The following is a 23,551-nucleotide window of genomic DNA, read 5'->3' as shown; positions in this document are numbered from 1 at the left end:
CGGCGCGGACAAAGCCAACTCTTGTCGTGACAAATCATGACAACAAACACAATTTTTCGGGCCAAAAAAAAAAATTTGTTTGGTCCAAAATATTGTGTGTGTTGTCATGATTTGTCACGACAAGAGTTGGCTTCGTATGACGCTTAAAAAGGTCTTTAAATAAATACTTTTTGAAATGTCTATGAGGAAAATGCATTGGGATTCATTTCCTGGGCCCTGGGGTCACCATGAAAGGGGGCGGGACTGCGACGCTCTATAGCCTGGCATGGCCAGACAAATATCACTGCAGTACTGCTCCTCCTGCCCAACAGTAGATATAGGGCCAGATTCACACCCCGACTGTCAATGAGCCACTCTACCCAGACTACCCAGCAGCCTCAGAACCCCTGGACTAGAGCATGGCTGGTCAATGAGCCACTCTACCCACAGCAGCCTGAGAACCTCTGGACTAGACCTGGAGGCCCTCAGGGACCTCAGACGCCTGGGACCTCACCTTCATCTTCCACGACGTGGACCTGGTGCCCGAGAACGACCACAACCTGGTCAATGAGCCACTGACTCTGCCCACAGCAGCCTGAGAACCACCACAACCTGGTCAATGAGCCACTGACTCTGCCCACAGCAGCCTGAGAACGACCACAACCTGGTCAACGAGCCACTGACTCTGCCCACAGCAGCCTGAGAACGACCACAACCTGGTCAATGAGCCACTGACTCTGCCCACAGCAGCCTGAGAACCACCACAACCTGGTCAATGAGCCACTGACTCTGCCCACAGCAGCCTGAGAACCACCACAACCTGGTCAATGAGCCACTGACTCTGCCCACAGCAGCCTGAGAACCACCACAACCTGGTCAATGAGCCACTGACTCTGCCCACAGCAGCCTGGGATGTTCCTAGACCTTCTACCACAAGGCCCTCACGGGACGCCACTGTAATTGTGTTGAGTGATTTCGATATGGTCGATGGTGTCCCTCCTGGCCGAGGAATAACAACCCATAACAAAACGATTAGAGGAAAAAATAAGACAAGAAAAAAAAAAAGATGGCATGTATTGCTTGCATTTCCAATGTTAATCAGCTGGGGAGCAGCGGCCATTGTGATGCAATTGCCGAGTCTCACAGGAGAAAAGCACTGGCTTTTTCCAGGGCGATTTATGGATTTTAAAAGATGCCAATTTCTTCAAACAAAAGGCATGAGATAAAAAATGCAAGCCTGTGCAAAGGGGGTTTACACTTTGTAGTGCATCCGCATGAAAAAGGCAACGTCTATGGTTGCTTAATCAGCGTCATAAAGAGGACCAGAAATTTAAATGGTAAAATGATTTGTTAACAAAAAGGAGGTAAATCATTGATATTCATACTGAAAGAGAAGGGTGTTCCTATAGACGTTTGATTCCTCAATTCTTTCATATGGACTACATTTTCAACACACACACACACACACACACACACACACACACACACACACACACAGCTAATTGAATACCTGTGTCCGTGCATTTAATATAATGGTGAGTGACATCTATAATCACCATCTACACGCCATAATGTTGGGCTTCATGTTTCAGCTGTTAGCTGCTCTCTGTATTCTCCCATAACAAACACAGGTACTAGGCAACCCTTCTTACAGATCCAATGGCACACAAACATCTCTGAGAGCCGTTGATATAAGTACGTAGTACTTCAGATACATTTCACCATCGCACGCACACATTAAATCAAGTGATCTTAAATAATTACCAAAGCAAGTACATATGACTTCTAAGTTATTATATGAGAACAAGCGTTCTCGGTGGCGGTGGTGGCTCAGGGGTAGAGTGGTTGGATGGTAACCGCAAGGTTGCCAGTTTGAACCCTGTGGGCTCCCCCAGAGTTAGTGTCAAAGTGTCCTTGAGCAAGACACTGAACCCCTAATTGCTCCTGATGTGCTGGTTGGTGCTGTATGAATGTATGGGTGAATGTGATGCACAATCTATGTAAAGCGCCTTGGATAAAGGCGCTATATAAATGCACCATTTAAGCGTAATCTAAAGAAAACTGTCATTGATAGATAGGAGTAACCATGGAGATTTCCTTTGGACTGATTCTTTATCTATGAAATGGAGCAAATGAAAACAAGTACAGTATTGGCTACTCCACTAGATATGTGTAATATATAGAGATACCGGTAGAAGTATTACACTAATATCAACTTCAGAATTATTTTATTTATGTTTTGTGAACTGAGATAATTTGAAAAGGCAAGGCTGTTCAATCATATCTGAAATCAATTAAGAGCGCAAGTACCTATATAGGTAAAAATCACACCCGTGTGAACTGAGTGGTGCAACTCCCCTCTCTCCCCCACCCTACCCTCCTCTCCTCTCTCTCTCATTAGCAGGCAACATTGCAGCACTAATACCATCTCTCTCTCTCTCTCTGTGTTTCTGGCACAACAGCGCCCTTACTGGTAAGGTAGTCATAGTCAGACTGGTGCTCATGAACCAACACATACATAGGCACACACACATAGGTGAACACGGACATTGCTGTTCCTTGGAGTGGTTGCACCACTCATTAACCCATTCTGAACGGGAACCCATTTTAGTGTTGGCATCATGCTATGCTTTAGCTATTTAAAAATAGCAGATCTACAAGCTCATAGCGCGCCACCGAGTGGCGCGCTACGAGCTTGTAGGTCTGCTATTTTTGAAAAATCGACGACTGACATTTTTAGAATCTGATCTCAGGTCAGAATGGGTTGATCAGACCAGTGTGTGTCCAGTGGAAACCTCGTATGAATCTGATCTCAGGTCAGAATGGGTTAAAACGTTAGAAAGTCACCAACCAAACCACCAAAGCTAAGAGGACATTTTTGTATTCGTCGGTGGCGTCGTCATCACTTCACATTTTCTGCAAACCTCACCGAAATTCGGAAGTTGCCTGTAACGGTACGGTGCCCACTGGCACATTTAACCCATTCTGACCTGAGATCAGATTCATACGAGGTTTCCACTGGACACACACTGGTCTGATTAACCCATTCTGACCTGAGATCAGATTCTAAAAATGTCGTTGTCGTTCTTCGATTTTTCAAAAATAGCAGACCTACAAGCTCGTAGCGCGCCACTCGGTGGCGCGCTATGAGCTTGTAGATCTGCTATTTTTCAATAGCTAAAGCATAACATGATGCCAACACCAAAATGGGTTCCCGTTCAGAATGGGTTAACTACTTGATGTGACCGCATCGAGTGGAGAAGTGGCTGAAGTGTGCAGGAGAGGCAGGAGGAGTAGAAGGCAAGACTAGTAGTGTCTAAATCCTTTAACTGGATTTGGGTGCGTTCGCCACCAACGGTTGGCCTGCTGGCGCTGTTGGAGCTGCATGCTATGACACGGCTAATCCTGGGCTCGAGGGCACGGCCCTGCAGAGGCCAAAGGATCACATGCTGCTGGAGCCACTGACGATGGCATCAGCAGTCAGTCACACTTCATTACACACACACACACACCAGGCACGGGCACACATAGACATCTAAAGGGGCTTCAGCAGCCCCTGCCCCTTTTACCCGTCTGAAAAAACAACTGCCCTTTTACCCGTCTGTAAAACAACTGCCCTTTTACCCGTCTGTAAAACAACTGCCCTTTTACCCGTCTGTAAAACAACTGCCCTTTTACCCGTCTGTAAAACAACTGCCCTGACACTCATGCATGAAGGAAGCATGAGTTCAAGTCCGTTGCTCTCCCCAGGTTGGCGGAGGGTGTGTTGACACAGGGGTGAAAAATGTTACAAAATCGTGGGATAAAGATTATATAAAATTAAAACAACTACCCTTTCCACACCACGGATGCAGCATTCACTATGGTGAAAGAAATGCAAAATGCCACTCCTCTCCTTTCCATGCCATATACCGGAAGGCAGCATTCAGGAGAATTGCTTTTTTTTCTCCTCCTGAACTTGAACACAGCGTTTTGCTTTGGAACAAATTTGTTTAGAAACCCATGTCGTATTATACACACACACACCGCAAAAAAGAGTGCTGGGTTTGGTGCCCCGGAAATAGCTGATCTACAAGCTTTCAAGGCGTCGCAGCGCAACGCGTTGAGAGCTTGTAGATCTGCTATTTTTTGTCCAAAAGTGCCCTCTTACGGGATTTCGGCCCCTGCCTCTCTGACACACACACACACAGTCACACACACACAGTCACACACACACACACACACACACACACACACACACACACACACACACACACACACACACACACACACACACACAGGTCTGGAGGAGTGCCACTCACTCACTCCTCACCCCCTGCTGAGCTGACATTGAGACATTGCTTTGAGAAGGGAAAAATAAAAATCAGGGACTGGTGCTTTCTAGTTAAAGCTAATCCAGTGCATCCTCCGTGTACCTGCTGCCTCTTTTAGCTGAATCCAAAGACATGGGAAGCATAATATTTCCACATGGATGAACATTCAATTATGTGAGGAAATGACATCAAACAGGAATGTGTTACTCCTTCCAACTTAACTATGCATGCCATGATAGTTGGCATGGCAACAGATTATGTGGATCTGAAGAATTGATGAGATAATAACCATGCTGTCAGTATACACCGACTCATTGTTAAATGCTGAGGTCAAGTTCAATAATTTAGTTTCGTGCACACATGTCAGTCAGTTTGTTTATCATTTAAAAGAGCATCTTTAAGGATTTTTTCCCTCCCTCCAATGGTCTTTGTTTTGTGAATTTCTTTTGTATGTTGTAGGTTACAGGAATACTTAGATAGATAGAATACTTAGATAGATTAAAACACTTCTGATGCCTAGGACGGACGGACGGACGCCCACACACGTCTTCTCAAATAAAACCACGGGTGCTAAGGACGTGTGGGGACGTCTTAAGGTCTTCATAGATATAAAAGTGGACTGCTAAAATCGCCGTTGCCAATTTTTTTTGGCTCTTACCTTCTGTTGGTCCGTAGCAGACTTTGACCTCTTTCCAAAGATACTGTTCAAGTCGGCTTCACTTCGATTGGAAAGGTCCTTTCCTGAAAGTTAAATATAAACAAAAAGCATGTATTATTATTATCGTTATTATTATTATATATAATATATTATTATATTATATACTATAATACTGTGTGCTTAAATCATAACCAAAAGCAGCCGGAAAGCTGCGACTAACTTGACACAACCAAAAAATATATTTAACCCATTCTGAGTGGGAACCCCTTTTGGTATTTTAAGCATTATGTTAAAGCTTGTAGATCTGCTATCTGAAAATCGTGAAAATGTGGTGCAAATCTTTGAATATATGTTCTTTCACAGCGAACGTTTTAACTGAAATCTTTGCTTATGGGGGTCCCTCCCTGGAAGTACATATTTTCAGATGGGGGTCGGTGGCCAATTTCATATATTTTTGGGGTCCTTGAAACATGAAAGGTGAATGACATGAAAATGTTTGAGAATGACTGGCATAGAATCATGGGTTTTTCAGGATTTACAAGGCATTTGTAGAATCGTCCTCGGGTCTAAATGGTAGGGATGCCAACGATTAATCGATTTTCCGATTAATCGTCGGGGTCTCCGAAATCGATTTTAATATTTCATAATCATATAATCTTTTTATATCAAGTACTTCATACCAGCCCCTTATGAAACTACTTCTCCCCAAATCCAAATGGATTTCATTTTCCATCCTAAATGGCAGTAACTAGCATACCGAGAAGATCTCCACAAAGGTTTACTCATCAAAACCGATTATAAAACTGTAACCATCAAAACATGCACTCAACATTATAATGGTTATGTGACCATGGCATGTGCATAATATAAAATCTTAAAAGTAACACCTGACTGGTTTCAACAACAACACCAGCCAAACAAGTTGCAGGAGATGTTGTTGGAACAAAGAAGAAAAGGCCACGTTTTGTGTGTGGTTGGTTTACTTCTTTGGGATAAAACGGCCAAAGAAAAATAAACCCATGCACGACGGGGTCTGGCGTGCCACACCTCCTCAAAGACTCAAAGACTCCTGGAGGAACACAGTGGGCCGTCTCAGGGACCCGAGCCCTGTTCGTACAGCTGCTTCCTGTTCCTCCAGCAGGGCCCTGATAACATTTTGGTTATTTATTGCTTTAAAAACCCCTTTTCTCCCCTCCTCTCTTTCAAAGCCACTGCAAAAATGCAAGTCAAAAAGGGCCTAAAAGTTGTGGCGTTATGTTTAAAAAGACTAAAATAAACAAGGGGGGGGGGGGGGTTGTGTCAACTTGGTGTGGTGTATTTCTCGCCTATTGATCTCGGGTCGAAGGTAAAATTAAGCTCCAACGTGACCTTTTCTCTGCTGTTGGACGGAGGAAGTACCTGTCAAAATGCTCAAGCCGAGGCTTTCAGGTGAAAGTGCAACAACAACAGTGTTGAGATAAAAAAAAAAGGGGGCACAGGCTTTTTTGTCTTTTTCTTTTAATGGTTCCACGGGTGGCTGAATGCCATCAGGCAGGATGGGGGGGGGGGGGGGTAGAGGCACTGCTAATGTGCAGCGGGAGGAAGTGTTATGGAATACCTGATGGGTTTCCAAGGTCACTGTTGAGATGACAACAAGTGACACTTCGGACAAACTAGCCGAACCTGATTAACAAATTGCCGACTGGCTCCAACGGACAACATACCCACTAATCTGACAACTGACACTGACAAACTTGAAAAGCAGAGTGGGGAAAACCGTTTTCAAATTTTACAATAAACACTTTAAACCCGATGACCCTCTCCGTTTTCAACCTGAAACCCTCCGTATTTTGGCCTTGGCAAATATTCTCAAAAAGCCCAAAAAAGAAGAAGGAAAAAAAAGAAGATTTGAGACATTGTGATCAGCAATTTTCATCATGCAACGCCATTGTAAAACCAAGTATAAAATACGACTTAAGTGGTTAAAATGGAACGGAATGTAATTCCGTTAGCACCTGTGACCTATGCGTACACTGTACTTTGCATAGAAATTGATAACCGTGTCTGCTTTTGCCATAAAATGCAGATGAACCATGACCTAGTGGCTGACATGCAGAAATGAGGTTTGAGAGAAAAAAACCCCCAAAAAAACCAAAGGGCCATGAGGGTGAGGTCAGATATATGGATGGAGAGAGCGGTGCTAGTTAACTTTCACACAGACCACCACACTTGCTGCTGCTATGACAAGTGATAGATGGGGGGGACAATTAAAAGTGGGTTACTGGTTTACGCTGTGGGCACACAGGCCCGAGCATGGGAGATGCTGGTGCCTTTCCCCAACAAACGAAAGCCATCAATCCTCCGTGTTGGCGGCGGAGGAGCTAGCATGAAACAGCAACAGGATATCAATAAAAAGCAAGATAGGGGGTGGGAGAGAGTGAGCAGGCGTGCTTTTTCAGCAGAGGAACCAGAGCTTTACACTGGGCTGGGAATATTGTACTACGTTTCACTACTACAGCCAGGACTGATTTTAACCCATTCTGAACGGGAACCCGTTTTGGTGTCAGCATCATGTTATGCTTTAGCTATTGAAAAATAGCAGATCTACAAGCTCGTAGCGCGCCACCGAGTGGCGCGCTACGAGCTTGTAGGTCTGCTATTTTTGAAAAATCGAAGAACGACTGACATTTTTTTAGAATCTGATCTCAGGTCAGAATGGGTTTATCAGACCAGTGTGTGTCCAGTGGAAACCTCGTATGAATCTGATCTCAGGTCAGAATGGGTTAATTCTAGTAACTATATAGTATAGTATAGTGACACAGAAATTGAGCCCATGTTGCAGATTTCTTGACCACTTTCACCCTGGTGTCCTTTACTGGCAAATATTTTCAAAACATTAAACAATATATAAGAGGCTTTGGGAATTGGGAATTGGCTTTACTAAATTGGGACTTGAAGAAGGGGGGAAAATGTTTTTCTTTTGTCCTGAAGGGGCATGTTTTGCACAATAACAGTCTTTTCATTATGTCTGCCCATGATCTCTGTGATTGCGAACGCAGTGAGCACTTACTATGAGACCTAGCAGATCATGTCTGTCTGTGTGTGTGTCTGTCTGTCTGTGTGTCTGTCCCGCTATCCAAATATGGAGTGTGTTGCATCAGCAATCACTCAGCTCCATATATGGGCACAAAAGGGGCCAGGTCCACTCAGCTCCATATATGGGCACAAAAGGGGCACCATATAAGGAGTCCCCAAAGCAGCTATACGTCCAAAAGCCAAATATGTACGAGCTGCGTTCGCTTCCCGCGTTTGCGCGTCTTACTGGTTTATACAGTAACAGTATGGGTGTCAAGTCACAGGTTAAAAAAAAAAAAAAACATCAGATTTTAGTATCAGTGACTGAGGTAAACAAACGTTATAAAACCAAAATAAAAAGATTAGAGTAAGCCCTCCTCGGAGCGGTCAGGACCTCGTGTGTTGTGGGCGTGCATTGTTTGGTATCGAGTGATCAAAGAAGTAGACGTTAATAATCAATAGACATTATTAGACAAAGACTTAACAGTAGCTGGAAAGTGTTGTGTGCTTTAGGTTTAGAGGATTTATTATGACTTATGGATCACAAAGAGAAAAAGAAAATGTGTTTCACATAAGTTGGTCTCCTGGTGGCGCTCTAAAAAGGCAGATTTGGGAAAATACAGGCCAGACGTCTCTCCTTGGCCTCTATCCACACTTTTCCTGGGCTGTGTGTGCTCCAGTTCCTGTTGATTTCATTGGTCATCTGACCAGTTTCATTGGCTTTCATTGGATCAAATCGACAGGAACTGGAGCACACACAGCCCAGGAAAAGTGTGGATAGGGAGGGTGCATACAATGTTTTGCATATCGGTGCAGTTATAGTGTAAAGACGCGACTCGGCCTGTTATAGCGCCACCATGAGGCTGGTTTTCTTCCTCAGTCTAGGTGTGAATATGAGTGCACATTTTCACCACAATTGGACGCGTTCAATGATTTACGCCATTTTGTTCAAAACGGGCAAGTCCCGCAAACGTAGCCAATCAGGATGGAATATGAAAAATCTAACAAAACCCGTCTTGATCACAGGACTATAGAAATCATGTGTTTCCGATTTGCGTGAAATTGGGACAAAATCTGTGTGTGTAGTTGTGTACTGTCACCATGTGCCTCCTGGTGGCACTACGGTGTAGTACACTACGGTGGAACATTCAGAGATTAAAATAGGGTGCATTTTGCATCCCAAAACAGTTTATAGCTAAGGGAGTCAAAGGGACGCAATAAAACAACGACCTCTGCATCCACGGGATGCACTACTGTACTGTTTTTTATCCTAGTTTATTTTGCTAGCTTTAATTATACTAATAATTTCTTCTGTTTTCTACATGAATATAACCACATTCTAACCATATAAAATGAAATGGGAGTTAAATACTGCAATTTGCAAAAAATGGCATAATATGACTCCTAACGTCGTTGAAGTGGGACTCATAACATGTCCCTGGGACTCATCTAAAAAAGACCATCCCTGCATCCCGGGACTCATCACATTGAAAACCTATTATTTACATCACTGCCCATTTGAAAGATTTGGGGCAGAGGTTCTGCTGTGTCATCCTGGGAGTGTGCAGTTTGGCTGCGATCAAGCCAACAGTGCCAGAGATTAGCTGTGTCCACAGACGGGACACACGGACAGGGTGTAAAACATACTCTCTCCCCCCCCCATGCCTTCGGCTTTGTGGAGACAAAAATAGCAGAATCTACAAGCTTCGCGATGAAATGCATGAATAGGGGCTTAAGTGATTCATGGGGGTTGTTCATAACATTCCAACTCCTTTTTAACATCTTGTAAATCTTTGCAACGACCACCCTATGCCTACACGTACACGCCATCAAAGAGCACACATAACATAGTTCCAGAAGTAGAACTTGACATTCAACTTCTTCCAACCTCATGTAAACAGCTTATAGCGATCTGCTAAATCCACTAAACGGCCTTATCCTGGCAACAGTCACACAGGGTGACTGGATTGGATGCATGCGAAGAGGCGTGGCCGGGCCTCGGGTTGCCAAGTAACCCCTTAGGTTGCGCGAGGCAATCCAGACCACAAGCTGGACCGAGAGAGGGTGTGTGTGTGTGTGAGGTCAATGGGAGGTGACATTTAAAGTCTTTATGGTCTTCCAGCAGCTAAAGCCTTCCCACTGTAAACCCCAGCGCTGAACTCTATTGAAGTTTCAAATAAGAGTTATTTTTGCGTTTGCGGTAAAACAAGAAAAAGGTAAAAGTTCCTCGTAGTTAATTGCTTGACTACAACTGAGGGGCAACGGCAGAGTCTACTGGTGCGTTTGATTTATGGCTCAACCGATCAACCCAAAAAACTGCTGGTGGTGGTGCTATGGTTTACTAACTGTAAGCGAAAAATAAAGAAATACCCAATATGGACACAATTTTGTCTACAATGGATGTAGTGAATGTCACACACACACACACACACACACACACACACACACACACACACACACACACACACACACACACTGAAATTATTATAGAAAGCATTGACTTAAATAAAATGTAAAGCTCTTAGATTTGAGCACCGTTCATGATTATGTTTCTAATCCTTTCTAACAAACTCTTGTCGTGCCGTTTACACTAATATGGCTTTCATAAGGTGTGAACTCACAGCATCTTAGGTCGCCTGGATTACTAGCTTTCCCCACACAGGTCACCGTGAAACGGTTTAACCCATTTAGATCCGACTTCAAAATTAAAAAAAAATATTTTTTAAATGTATTTTTTGTTCTTGAAAAACCTCATGTTTCTATATCAGTGGTTCTCAAACATTTTCATGTTAAGGACCCCCAATATATGTAATTGGCTGCTGACCCCCCATCTGAAAATATGTTGTTCCAGGGACTCCCCCAGAAGCAAAGATTTTAGTTGAAAAACGTTTGCTCTGAAACAATATATTCAAACATGTGGGCCACATTTACAAGCTTGTAGATCTGCTATTTTTCCAACAGCTAAAGTACAACATAATGCTTAAAACACCAAAAGGGGTTCCCGCTCAAAATGGGTTCATCATAATTGTCAAGATAGTTGCAGCCCTAGTTACTCCTCATTAATGTCTTAGTAGTGGCTGGCTGATGGAGAAAAAAAGGCATGTTGGACTTAAGACTTTTAAACTGACTCCAAGTCTTATGGGGTCAATGGGGTTGTTTTGGAGGTTGCAGTGGAGGGAGGGAGGGAGGCCTGGAAGTGGAAGGACCAGGATGTTCATCCTCCATGATGTGTTAAGAGACTCTTGTAAAAAAGGTGCATCCAGTTGTTTTCTCCCTCCTGCTATCTCTCCATCCAGTTGTTTTCTCCCTACTGCTATCTCTCCATCCAGTTGTTTCCCCCCTCTCTCTCTCTCTCTCTCCAAGGCAAGGCCTTCTTCTTCAGGACTAACAGCTAAATTAAGACTCTTGTAAAAAGAAAAAAAGGTGCATCCAGTTGTTTTCCCTCTCTCCCTCCTGCTATCTCTCCAAGGCAAGGCTGGACAACACAGCTAAATTAAGATCACCAACAAAACAAAAATAAAAAAAATAAAAGTCCAGGGCGAAGGGGTCTGGGGGAGAGATTGAGGCCTGGTCTTATCTTAACCCATTCTGACCGGGAACCCATTTTGGTGTTAGCCATCATGTTATGCTTTAGCTATTGAAAAACAGCAGATCTACAAGCCCATAGCGCGCCACCGAGTGGCGCGCTACGAGCTTGTAGGTCTGCTATTTTTGAAAAATCGAAGAACGACTGACATTTTTTAGAATCTGATCTCAGGTCAGAATGGGTTAATCAGACCAGTGTGTGTCCTAGTGGAAACCTCGTATGAATCTGATCTCAGGTCAGAATGGGTTAAGGTCATCTATCGGGTCACGTAAGGGCTGGACGGGAGGTGTTGTTTTTTGGGGGAGGCCCAGTAAATGGACATGCCAGATGCCACCAAACAGGAAACAGGAAGTTTGCTATTGAATGACGTAAAGACGAGGCTCTTCCAGGTGAGGTAAAAAGTTATAAAGATATTTTTTCATGCATTCCAAAAAGGCAAACTGACCTAGTAATAACGGGTACAGTACTTAGTTTAGACAGTACTTGGTTTAGACCAGTCATTAGTCCTAAGACTACAACCTATCTCAAATCCTCACCCTAAACCTAACCTCCCACGGGGCAGCACACCTAAACCTAACCTCCCACGGGGCAGCACACCTAAACCTAACCTCCAATGGGGCAGCACACCTAAACCTAACCTCCTACGGGGCAGCACACCTAAACCTAACCTCCCACGGGGCAGCACACCTAAACCTAACCTCCCACGGGGCAGCACACCTAAACCTAACCTCCCACGGGGCAGCACACCTAAACCTAACCTCCCACGGGGCAGCACACCTAAACCTAACCTCCCACGGGGCAGCACACCTAAACCTAACCTCCCACGGGGCAGCACACCTAAACCTAACCTCCCACGGGGCAGCACACCTAAACCTAACCTCCCACGGGGCAGCACACCTAAACCTAACCTCCCACGGGGCAGCACACCTAAACCTAACCTCCCACGGGGCAGCACACCTAAACCTAACCTCCCACGGGGCAGCACACCTAAACCTAACCTCCCACGGGGCAGCACACCTAAACCTAACCTCCCACGGGGCAGCACACCTAAACCTAACCTCCAATGGGGCAGCACACCTAAACCCATGTCTAAACTAAGTATGCACCCCCTAATAACGTGTTCAAACATCACTTGGGTTTCGCCGGGACATTTGGGTTAAATTTACTAGGGCTAATTTACTGCTTCAATCACTGCACTGCGTTCCCAATAAACCATTCAGAACCGAGGGAACGATTCTACAAATGTCTTCTAAATGCTGGATTTTCTGAAAAACCCATGTCAGTTGTTCTCAAACATTTTGATGTCAAGGACCCCCCAAGAATTATATGTAATTGGCCAATGACCCCCCATTTGAAAATATCTTGTTCCAGGGACAACCCCCCCCCCCGAAGCAAAGTATCGAGTTATAAAGGTTCGCCCTGAAAGAATATATATTTAAAGATTTGCGCCACATTTTCTCAAAAATAGCAGATCTAAAAGCTCATAAGCGAGCTTGTAGATCTGCTATTTTTTTCAACAGCTAAAATATAACATAATGCACCGAAAGGGGTTCCCGTCCTGAATGGATTAATACATGGTGCTGCAAACTGAACGGCGAAATAACTACAGCGACTGTGCCAAACAATCTTCTAATCACAACTCGGCAGCGGATTATGGACGTACATGTCATAGATTTTGGTCTCCGGTGACCCTGAACACGGGTTCCTCCTTGGGGCCTATCACTGTACTTCGCCCTGACGTGCAGACCTCGACTTCCTGACGTGCAAAAGGAGTAATGAAAGTACATGAAGATGAGTTATTAATAACCTGCTCTCCCTCCTCCTCCAACACTGACCGGACCAACTGACCCAGCACGGGGCTGATGAAGTGCTGCTGTGATCCGTATCGTATCTGTGGTCCTGGGCCAAGGGCGCAAGGCAGAAGGAGGTTCTGTGTGTGTGTGTGTGTGTGTGTGTGTGTGTGTGTGTGTGTGTGAGGTATGTACGGTACACAGGAAAAATCCTCAGTGGTAATGGAACTCTGAGAAGCATGCAAGTGTAACCAAAAAGTTACACTTGCACACTCTCAGAGTTAAAAACAAATTGATAAGATAACATTGAGGATTTTACTGTGTGTGTGTGTGTGTGTGTGTGGGGGGGGGGGGTATGAGAGAGCCAACAGGGCACCCATTCATCACTCATCAATTAAAACGCTGATCGTAGGATCAGCGAGCGGTTCTCCTTGACGAGTTTATTTATGATCCAGGAGGCTAAACCGATTTCAATACACAGCAGCGCACTCCTACGTTGTGACTGCAGATCAAAGAGACCCTGTTGTTGTACGAGGTTTAAATCTACTGTACGGGGTTTAAATCTACTGTATATAGAATGGAAAACAGATTGGATTGGATAAACGGCAAAATGATGACTGATGAGATTGAGAAAGAGTTGATGTCTTTGATTGTGACAACCTGTCGGTTGGCATCATCCCCAAAACAAGACAAAGATATGCTCTACTCTGAAACCAAGTGTTTTTGTTTTCATTTAAAAAAAAAGGATGCTTCCAGTACCCAAAATGTTAAATACCAGAAAAGAAAAGTGATAACGGCAAACCTTTGGCTATCATTTCTTTTAACCCATTTCGACCTGAGGCCGATTTATAAAAAAAAAAGTCTTCTAAGTTCTCAGTTTTCTGAAAAACCTGTTTCTATGTCAGTGGTGCTCAACCATCTTCATGTCAAGGACCCCCAGACAGAATTATCTGTATTTGGCTGCGGACCCCTATCTGAAAATATGTTGTTACTTCCAGGGATGCCCCAGAATCTACAGCTTGTATAGATCTGCTATTTTTCAATATCTAAAGTATAACATAATGCTTAAAACACAGTTATAAAGTATGCAATGGAAATGGGTGCTCTCCATTCATTGTAATGTTCTTCTACGTTGTTGGGTGGCAGTTAACGAACGATAATCAATAGAAGATAAACCAACCTTTGGTGAACTTCATGTAGTGAACCCTCTTTTTGGACGTTTTGGACTTCTCCTCCAAACTGAAACCTTGCGGCGCCGGCTCGTCTGGATGAGGGGAGGATTCTACGAGCAATTCAAAATGGAAAAAAATAACGTGAATCACACAAACTGAAACTGTCAACACAATTACGACACAGACACGAAAATAGCAGATCTATTTTCGGCACACGGAAAAGAATAAATCAGGGCTTTATGTGATAATTTCTATATTAAACAGATAGAGGGACTCTCCTTTCTTTCCTGAATACTCAAACTAGAAAGTGATGCTATTCATCTGTGACCTACAGCCTGTCCTCAGCTCCCCACTGAAATATTGTACTGTAGCACCCTCTACTGGACAAAGGATTAATAAATAAACCACAGCACAGTTGTCCACAAAATGTTATTGTAAATCCCATTCAATTGTTATAAACGTCTGAATGAATTACCTAATTCAATATAAGAATTCACTGTGACCAGATTTGACTCAGAGCCTGCCATCGTGCAATCTCCAGCTTTTCACCAGGGGAGAAAACGTGTTTTATCCAAAATGAGTTAATAGCACAGGCAGACTCTTCACATACTAGAGCATGTCTGAAATAAGTGTCAGAGGCAGAGCTTAAATCGACTTGTAAATATGAAATAAATGCTTAAACATGTAGCTAGGTGTAATGTTAGAGTCCACAGAAGTGAGTTAAGCCTGTTTTCTCAACTCGCTGTTTTCTGCAAGACATTACTCTATAAGCCATATCTCCAAAACTGGTGGGTCAAACTGAACAACCAATGTCGATTTGAAGCTATGATTCCCTGCTTTCATAAAAAAATGTCAGTCCCTCAGTCAAATTTAGTCACATATAAATGAATCATTGAAAAACAAGAAATGATCAGGGATATTTGTCAGGTGAAAGAAATGCTGTCTCCGTTGTGTGTCCCCCCCATATAAGTCTGATTATTGTCACTGTGCGTGGTTCAATGAATGTTTTGTTGTGGCTTTGCATTGGCTTGCGCTGCGCTGTTTCAGCCGCGTTTGGTTTGAAGTTATATAGACAAACCGTATGACTTTGACTTTGGTGTCCCATTGGCCAGAGGAGCCAATCAGATCAGTCTAACTAGGTGGCGTATTGGTGGCGAATTGGCCGCTTGTTAGCGATGTTAGGTCAGGTTTCACCTGACAAAAAAAACATGTATACAATATGAAACACACACATACCACTGGTGGTGTCCTTTTGACCATGGCAGTTGTTGAGGTCAGCCAGAAGCTGGTTGAATTCATCTTGGTGGGCAATCCAGTTGTCCTGTAAATACAAGAGATTGAATTGAGCATAGTACCAAAAGCGCCATTTTACAACCTAACTAGTTCCTAAGTCAATAATGACTGAAATAACAAATAAGTAGTCGTTCTTTTTAAAAGCAACTTCACATGAACAAGAGAACACATCTTTAAACCTCTATTCTTGCAGCAGCAGCCAAAATAAAAGACTTGCAGCGTTTATACAAACATATCAGCATATCAGGTTGTCTACTACATGGTGTCTTGTTATTGTTGTTCAAAGGCTGGGCTTCCTCAGACTGTTCGGAATGGTTTTGCAAACGCACAATAAGAAATGACTTGGAACAGATTGAAGTATGAAAACTAGTTGCGAACGCAGTGAGCACTTACTATGAGACCTAGCAGATCATGTCTGTGTGTCCGTGTGTCTGTCCCGCTATCCAAATATGGAGTGTGTTGCATCAGCAATCACTCAGCTCCATATATGGGCACAAAAGGGGCCAGGTCCACTCAGCTCCATATATGGGCACAAAAGGGGCCAGGTCCACATATACAGTAACAGCGGGACAGACAGACAGACAGACAGACATGATCTGCAGGGTCTCAGCTGCGTTCGCTTCCCGCGTTTGCGCGTCTTACTGGTGATCAGGAATGCCAACTTTTCTTTGTACTCACCTCATGGTTAACATTTGTTCCAAGTCCAAGGCTGTCATTCTTCACCTTAACCTTTATGTTATCTGTGGTGCCTTGCATGTTTCTCCCCAGACCCTTCACAGGACAAAACAAGAGAGATGTGATGATCATGATACCATAAATCCTCCCTGCTGTGAGCTGGCCAATGTGACTTGCATTAGATTAACCTTCATAAATGCAGTCAGTCACAGGCAGTGTTGTTTTCGTCGACTAAAACTATGATGAAAAATGTTCGTCGACTACCTTTTTTCGCTGACAGAAACAAAATGAAAACTAAGCTATGGTGACTAAAACTTTGACTAAATATACTGTCTATTTTGTCAACAAATAAAAACTAGACTAAAATGTTAGGAAGGGACTAGTGGACAAGAGATCCAGTATAAGTCATTTTACACTTGGTTGTATGCTGAAAATAGCAGATCTACAAGCTCACAACGCGTCGCAGTGCGACGCGTCGTGACCTTGTAGATCGGCCATTTTCAGTAAGTGTAAAATCAGCTATTACGACGGCAAATTTTAGTTGACTAAATCAACTGTAGCTTTAGTTGACAAATCTTATATTTAGTCGACTAAAACTAGACTAAACACTAAAACATTCCAGGTGACTAAAATGTGACAAAAACGAAAATGAAAACGTTTCAAGAGACGATGATGACTAAAACTAAAAAAATAGAAAATTTGCTACCAAAAACAACACTGATCACAGGATGCTTGCATTACCTTGCCTTTGGACCATCCCATTCGCTCCATCATCTTATGGCCGAATTTGGATTCATCGTTACTCCAGGCACTGTTCCTAGGGTCTACAGACCACTTCTTTTTCCTCCGTGCTAAGACAGTATGAGTTTCATTGATTCATCGTTACTCCACAGGCACTGTTCCTAGGGTCTACAGACCACTTCTTTTTCCTCCGTGCTAAGACAGTATGAGTTTAATTGATTCATCGTTACTCCAGGCACTGTTCCTAGGGTCTACAGACCACTTCTTTTTCCTCCGTGCTAAGACAGTATGAGTTTAATTGATTCATCGTTACTCCAGGCACTGTTCCTAGGGTCTACAGAGCACTTATTTTTCCTCCGTGCTAAGACAGTATGAGTTTCATTGATTCATCGTTACTCCAGGCACTGTTCCTAGGGTCTACAGACCACTTATTTTTCCTCCGTGCTAAGGTTTAGGTTTAGGTTTATTTATTTAGCATATAGTACAAAAAATAGACAATAACATATCAAAGAAACAAAAATACAATGCAAGGAAAGGAAGAAGCCTTATTTATAGGCTTATATGGAATCCTTTCCTGAAGGAAGAGGTCATTGGTTTAAAAGATTAAAAGTTCATAAAGAACAGTACATAAATCTACAAGTTGTCAAAGGGGGGCAGCTGTGCAGTAAAGAAAATAAAAACACAGACTGCACAGAAAACAGAAATAAACAATACAACAACAAACACACAAAAGAAGATATAACACATCAAGGTAAAACATGTAATCTACAGAGAGGAAAAAATAAGATATTTCTTTAGATGTTTTTTGAATTTTGGCAAGGATAATGAGGATTTAAGTGAGGCATCTAGGGAGTACCATAGATGAGGGCCTCTAAATTTGATGAAAGATTGATGTTTGGACGTGCGACAATAGGGTAATTCAAAATGATCTCTTTGCCTTGTGGGGTAGGAGTGACTAAAGTCGCATTCTCACCAGAGAGCTTTGCTGCGATTAAAACGAATCCTGCTGCGCATTTTCAGAAAGTGAGCTTCGTTTGGCAGGTGTGAAGGCTCTTTCGAATCCTAATGCGCAACAAAGAACCGCATTTTACTCCGAGCAAAAACGGGGGTTTCGCTTCGCTTCCAATCGCGCTTGACTACGATTCGGTGCAGGTGTGAATGCAATCCGCAGCAAATACAGGAAATGAAGCAAACATATGTGGCGGGTGAGGAGCTGAACACAGTTGGAGACGGAGAAGGCATATTTTACGCAGTGCAAAGATGTCCCGTTACCGTGGATAGACGTGGTCGAATGAGGAGAGTGGAGACTGAAGCCCTGATCGAAATGAGGACGAGTACATTAATCAATTGCTTAAGAAAACACAAACACTGCAGTGCAGTGTAATAGTATTATAGCCTACAGAATATTCTGTCTGTCTGTGCGTGCCGTAAACATGGAGTGCTGTCACTGTGTGGGGACTAGTGGGGAGTAGGAACTTTCATCTCGATAAACTTGTAAACATTTTGCGCTGCTGTCTGACAGTGTGAAGGCAAACCGTAGCCAATTAAATATGCAAGAATCCCATTTCTCCTCCCATACGCATTCGAGTCTACCGAAGTATTAGGTGAGAATGCGACCTAAGACAGTATGAGTTTCATTTTGTCAATCAATTTGAGTTCTCAAATTCTGCCTGACCCGACATTTTCGGGGCCGGGCCTAAAATGTGTGCTAATAGTAATAGTAGGGCCGGACTGGGCCTCACGCTCCATGAAAAAAAGAAAATAAATCTGTTCTATCTGTCTATGTGTATTTATTTATCTATTATGAAGGTGTTGCTGACTGACATTTCACTTTTACTCTGTGATCGAGTTCTCAAACCCAACCCTGTACCCGACCAGGTTGTTTTAGGGCCGCGTCGGGTCTACCTGTATGGTAATTAGTCGGGCAAGGCAAAGGAAAGGAAAGGTACTATGTTTACCCAGGGTAACTGGACTAAGCTCAAGAACTTGTTTACAGCCAGGCCCTGCTCATAGAACATTTCATGGTAGAGGTTCAATGCCTTGTCCAAGGGCACTTCAGCGGTGGTAATTTTAACGTGCCGGTCCGGGGATACGAACTAGCGACCTTCCGATATCAAGACCGCTCCTCAAACCGTTCGGCCACCGCTGCCTCCGGCCAGGTGCCGGACACCAAGCCAAGAATCAGGTAGAAGAAGACAGTAACACTGGTTTAAACTTAAGCCCCAAAAGCTTATTTCATTTAATGGCACAACGTCTCAACATTTAAACCAGTGGGCGGATGTTTTACCTTCTTCTTTATCATTATAGAGGGTATGCACGACGTGACATCATCGTCATACCCGGAAGTTATGCGGGAATGCCTACTGAGTGGCAAAAAACTACTTTCTGGCCTTGACAGCCCATATAATACATTAAATTCACTTTGCCATTCACTTTATGCATATAGTACTCAGAGTTACAGACCCAGGCATAAGGGTCCATTTGGTTCCAAACTATCATTTAGCTGGGGACCCCCTGGAACTCCCTCAACGACCCCTGGGCTTAAATGCAGACAGTGCCTACTGCCTAGTAACGATGGCAGAAGTCACCCGTTGCCAGAAGTCGTCTGTCTGCTGCAAGTACTTTCTTACGTTGTTAAATATTAAAAACAGTGACAGTTCATCATGATGATGACAAACATCTTTTGACTATATAGAAGTGTATATTTGTACGACGCTCTAAATGTTATGATGAATTGAAAATAGTGGACCGGTGGACCCTCTTGTAAACAAGTGTAATGCTTTATTTATGGTGTCGTCCACTCCGTTTTTCTCTCCGTATTGAGTTGCGCTTGAAATAATTCTAATTCTAATAATAATTCTAATTTAAGTAATTCTGCAAACCGTTAATAAATCAATCAATCAAATCAATGTCTAGTCAAACATGACGTACATCTGTCTGCAGCTGCACATGTGTGTAGCATTGGGAGCTACACGCACGTGCTAATGTTAGCTGCTAAGGAAGTGAGAGACACTAGTGTTGAGAAGCGTTTTGGAACATCATAGGAAACACAAACTGTTTACGCCAACACCGCGTACTGACATTTGACAAGAAGGACAACAACGAACGAACTAATAAAAATAATATTGACAGAAAACTACTCACGTTCTGCGAGCATGGACATCTTGCTGGTATGGGAGGTCCTCACACGGGGTCCTCACTCACACCGGGCCGGAGCGAAAGTCGTGTGCGTATGCCTGTAAAACTTTTCAACTCCCGTTCATGATTTTTCGTTTAAAAAAATAATATATAGGCTATATATATATATATATATATATATACATCATAATACATGTGTTCACAAATGAAGGATTAGTTATGATATTGTGGTCGGTTCATTATTGCTACTTATAATACTAGGTAGGCTACACGTCAGTGACGTGACGTCACGTGCAGTGTTTATTTGTGGTTTCACACGTCACTGTGATGCATACATTTCCACACAAGAGGGAGCTACAGTCCAAACTAAATAGCACCAATGGATCATGACGCAAAACAGGGCTTGCCTTTAAATGAATAATTGTTATTATCTTGCGCAAACAATACATTACGTCACTGGTTCCCAAACCTTTTCATGTCAAGGACCCCCAAATTTACACTAATTATTGGTCCGCGGACCCCCATTAGAGAATATCTGTACTGCTCTGGCAGTGATTTTCACCGAATTTCATTTCAAGGACCCCCACTTTGGCCTGAATTAGGCTACAGACCCCCCATTTAATGGCATTTCTATCTCTGGCACCCCAATGGATATTACAGTAAAAATCTATGTTAATTTAACTCTGAGACAGGTCCATTTGGTTCCATTTGTACACTCTCGGAGTTACAGACCCATAAGGGTCCATTTGCTTCCTAATTATCATTTAGCTGGAGGCCCCCGGCCTGGAACTCTCTCAAGGACCCCTAGAAAAAAACGATGGGTTATAGCCCATTGGTTTTTGATTTTTGCGGAAATTGCGGAAATTCGAAATTGCGGAAATTGAAAATTGCGGAAATTGCGGAAATTGAAAATTGCGGAAATTGAAAATTGCGGAAATTGCAAATATCTTATGGTCTTTATGTTATGTAATAACAATAACAACACATTTTGGGCTAATGTTTGCTATTTCTTGGTGGAAAATCTGATACTTAAGTCTCAGTTGCCAAGAACAGATCTGTAAGCTATTATTATATTTATTATTTGATCTGTTTATTTTTCTCAAGCGACACCATCTGACTTACTATGCCGGAGTAGTCTACAAATACACTATTATGCAGTTGTTGTAACCACGAGGCGTGACGATTGGCTACTTCCCATGAATATTAATGCAACTGTTATGCAATCTATCCTATCGTGAGGGTGTGTGTGTGTGGGGGCAACATGTGTACTGGTCAACAGATGTCAGGCCAGCCAGCACCATAGCCACCATTCCGACCCTGTTTTGAAGTGCAAAATACTGAGCAAATGTTATTTATTGAGTCAAATACAGAAGTCATGAAAGCCTTTGGGAATAGGAACATAATATTTACCAAGCCTGGATATCGCTATTGACTGATAATGAAGTCTGTGTTTACAGTTCTTACATATTATTTGAACATACATATCCTTGGGGAAAGCTCCTGGCTGGCATAGATAAAGAAATAAATAAATCTTACTTCAAGCTCAACAGTATTGTCATGCATAGACTATATGAAAAGGTTCCTGGCACCAATAAATGGGAAAGCATAGGCCTACTTAACTGAGTTGTTTTGTAAACCTCAAGCCAAGGTGTCTAGTAAACACATTTTCATGTTCCAACTTGTTATCAACGTCAGAGGTAAATAAATTCACATAAAAAGGACATACAATGAGTGCTGGCATTTTCTTTATTTCAACGTATTTAGGACACACAATGTTTGTGTACATTGGACTGATCTGACGAAGTCTTGGACTTCTGACGTTTGCACTAATGCCATACAGAGACAATTTACCCAATTGTTCTGTGTAATTTTGGCATATAGAAAATCAAGTGAGGCCAATTTCCATAAGAACAACCAGACGATTCAGAAGTTTCATATGGGGTCATTTTTAATGATGTATAGTTAAAAACTAAAAAGTCATGTTGATTTTCAATTCTTGGAAATCCAAGACTGCCACAACGATGTCCATCTTTCGGACAGTAATTTGAGTTGGGAATATGTAATTTGAGGATTGCGTAAAAGTCAATGATGGGGACCAAATACCTAATACCGTAATTAAATAATGTGCGCCTATAAACACAAATGACACACCACCCCAAAACAAACAAGACAGATATACAGCACGCAGACTGTGTAGCCAATGCACGCATACATACATACATACATTAGGCAATGCATTCTATACACAGTATAACGTTACATATTATACAACAATATGTACAGTGCACAGCCTACGGGGTGTGTCAGCTGTTCAGCAACCTGACCGTGGGAAACACTGTATATGTTTCTTTTCCCTTTTTGCTTCCTTTATGATGAATTCCTGTTCTGTTCTTTAACTATATAGAAGTGTCTATTTGTACGTCTCTAAATGTTTTGATGAATTGAACGAGGTGGACCCTGTTGTAAACAAGTGTAATGCTTAATTGGGTCGTCCACTCACAGTTAACAGTCTTTGAATTGAGTTTGTGCTTGAAATGTACTGTAATTCTGCAAACTGTTAATAAATATTTCAATCAATGGTGGTGTAAATGTTATGAAGTTGTGGTGGTATAAATGGTAAATGGTGCATTTATATATCGCCTTTATCCAAGGAGATTTACAGAGATTACAAGTGCATTACATTCACCCATTCACACACACCGATGCCGGAGGAAACCAAGGCACCAACCTGCACATCGGGAGCAATCAGGGGTTCAGAGTCTTGCTCAAGGACACTTCGACACTAACTCTGGGTGGAGCCCGGGTTCGAACTGGGAACCTTGCGGTTGCCGTCCGGGCACTCTACCCCTGAGCCACTAAAGGGCCGGGTTTACGAGGCTACTGAGCCACTGACGCAAATTATTTTGGCGGTATACAGTCCTGTGTTCTCGCCATTTCAACACCCATTGATAGAAATACAAAGTATTAGTTATTTCATCCCATCTTGCTTGTCAACAATCATTTATTTTGCCATATCAACATTTAGAGAGCTTGTTGTCATGGCACCATATGGATAGATCTTCCACTTCATTTCTATCCAAAAGCCCTTGAATGATGGAATACGATTAGCTCTGGTCCACAGCTCTAATGCCTTGCAAAGGCATGCCTTGCAA

General features: G+C 42.8%; 1 protein-coding gene across 3 annotated transcripts in view; it reads right to left on the bottom strand.

The window, feature by feature from the left end:
- Positions 1 to 20,445, bottom strand: part of pinx1 (PIN2 (TERF1) interacting telomerase inhibitor 1) — a 231,501-nt gene extending 211,056 nt beyond the window's left edge. For 2 of the 3 annotated variants that reach the window (XR_013965884.1, XM_080790992.1), the window contains exons 1-6: positions 20,406 to 20,445; positions 17,262 to 17,371; positions 16,524 to 16,616; positions 15,789 to 15,873; positions 14,561 to 14,662; positions 4,951 to 5,033 (exon numbers count right to left, since the gene is read on the bottom strand). Coding sequence is in view for 2 of the 3 variants with exons in the window: in XM_080790992.1 (XP_080647118.1) it covers positions 4,951 to 5,033; positions 14,561 to 14,662; positions 15,789 to 15,873; positions 16,524 to 16,616; positions 17,262 to 17,371; positions 20,406 to 20,424 (492 nt within the window). In the remaining variant the exon portion in view is untranslated. The remainder of the gene's footprint in view (positions 1 to 4,950; positions 5,034 to 14,560; positions 14,663 to 15,788; positions 15,874 to 16,523; positions 16,617 to 17,261; positions 17,372 to 20,405) is intronic. The other variant, XM_080790993.1, reaches the window with a different exon arrangement.
- Positions 20,446 to 23,551: the final 3,106 nt, after the last annotated feature.

This window comes from Protomyctophum bolini (genome assembly GCF_963924005.1).
Source record: "Protomyctophum bolini genome assembly, chromosome: 19".
Taxonomy (NCBI): domain Eukaryota; kingdom Metazoa; phylum Chordata; class Actinopteri; order Myctophiformes; family Myctophidae; genus Protomyctophum; species Protomyctophum bolini.
Note: the sequence above shows the minus strand (reverse complement) of the source record. Positions and strands in the feature narration are given on the sequence as shown.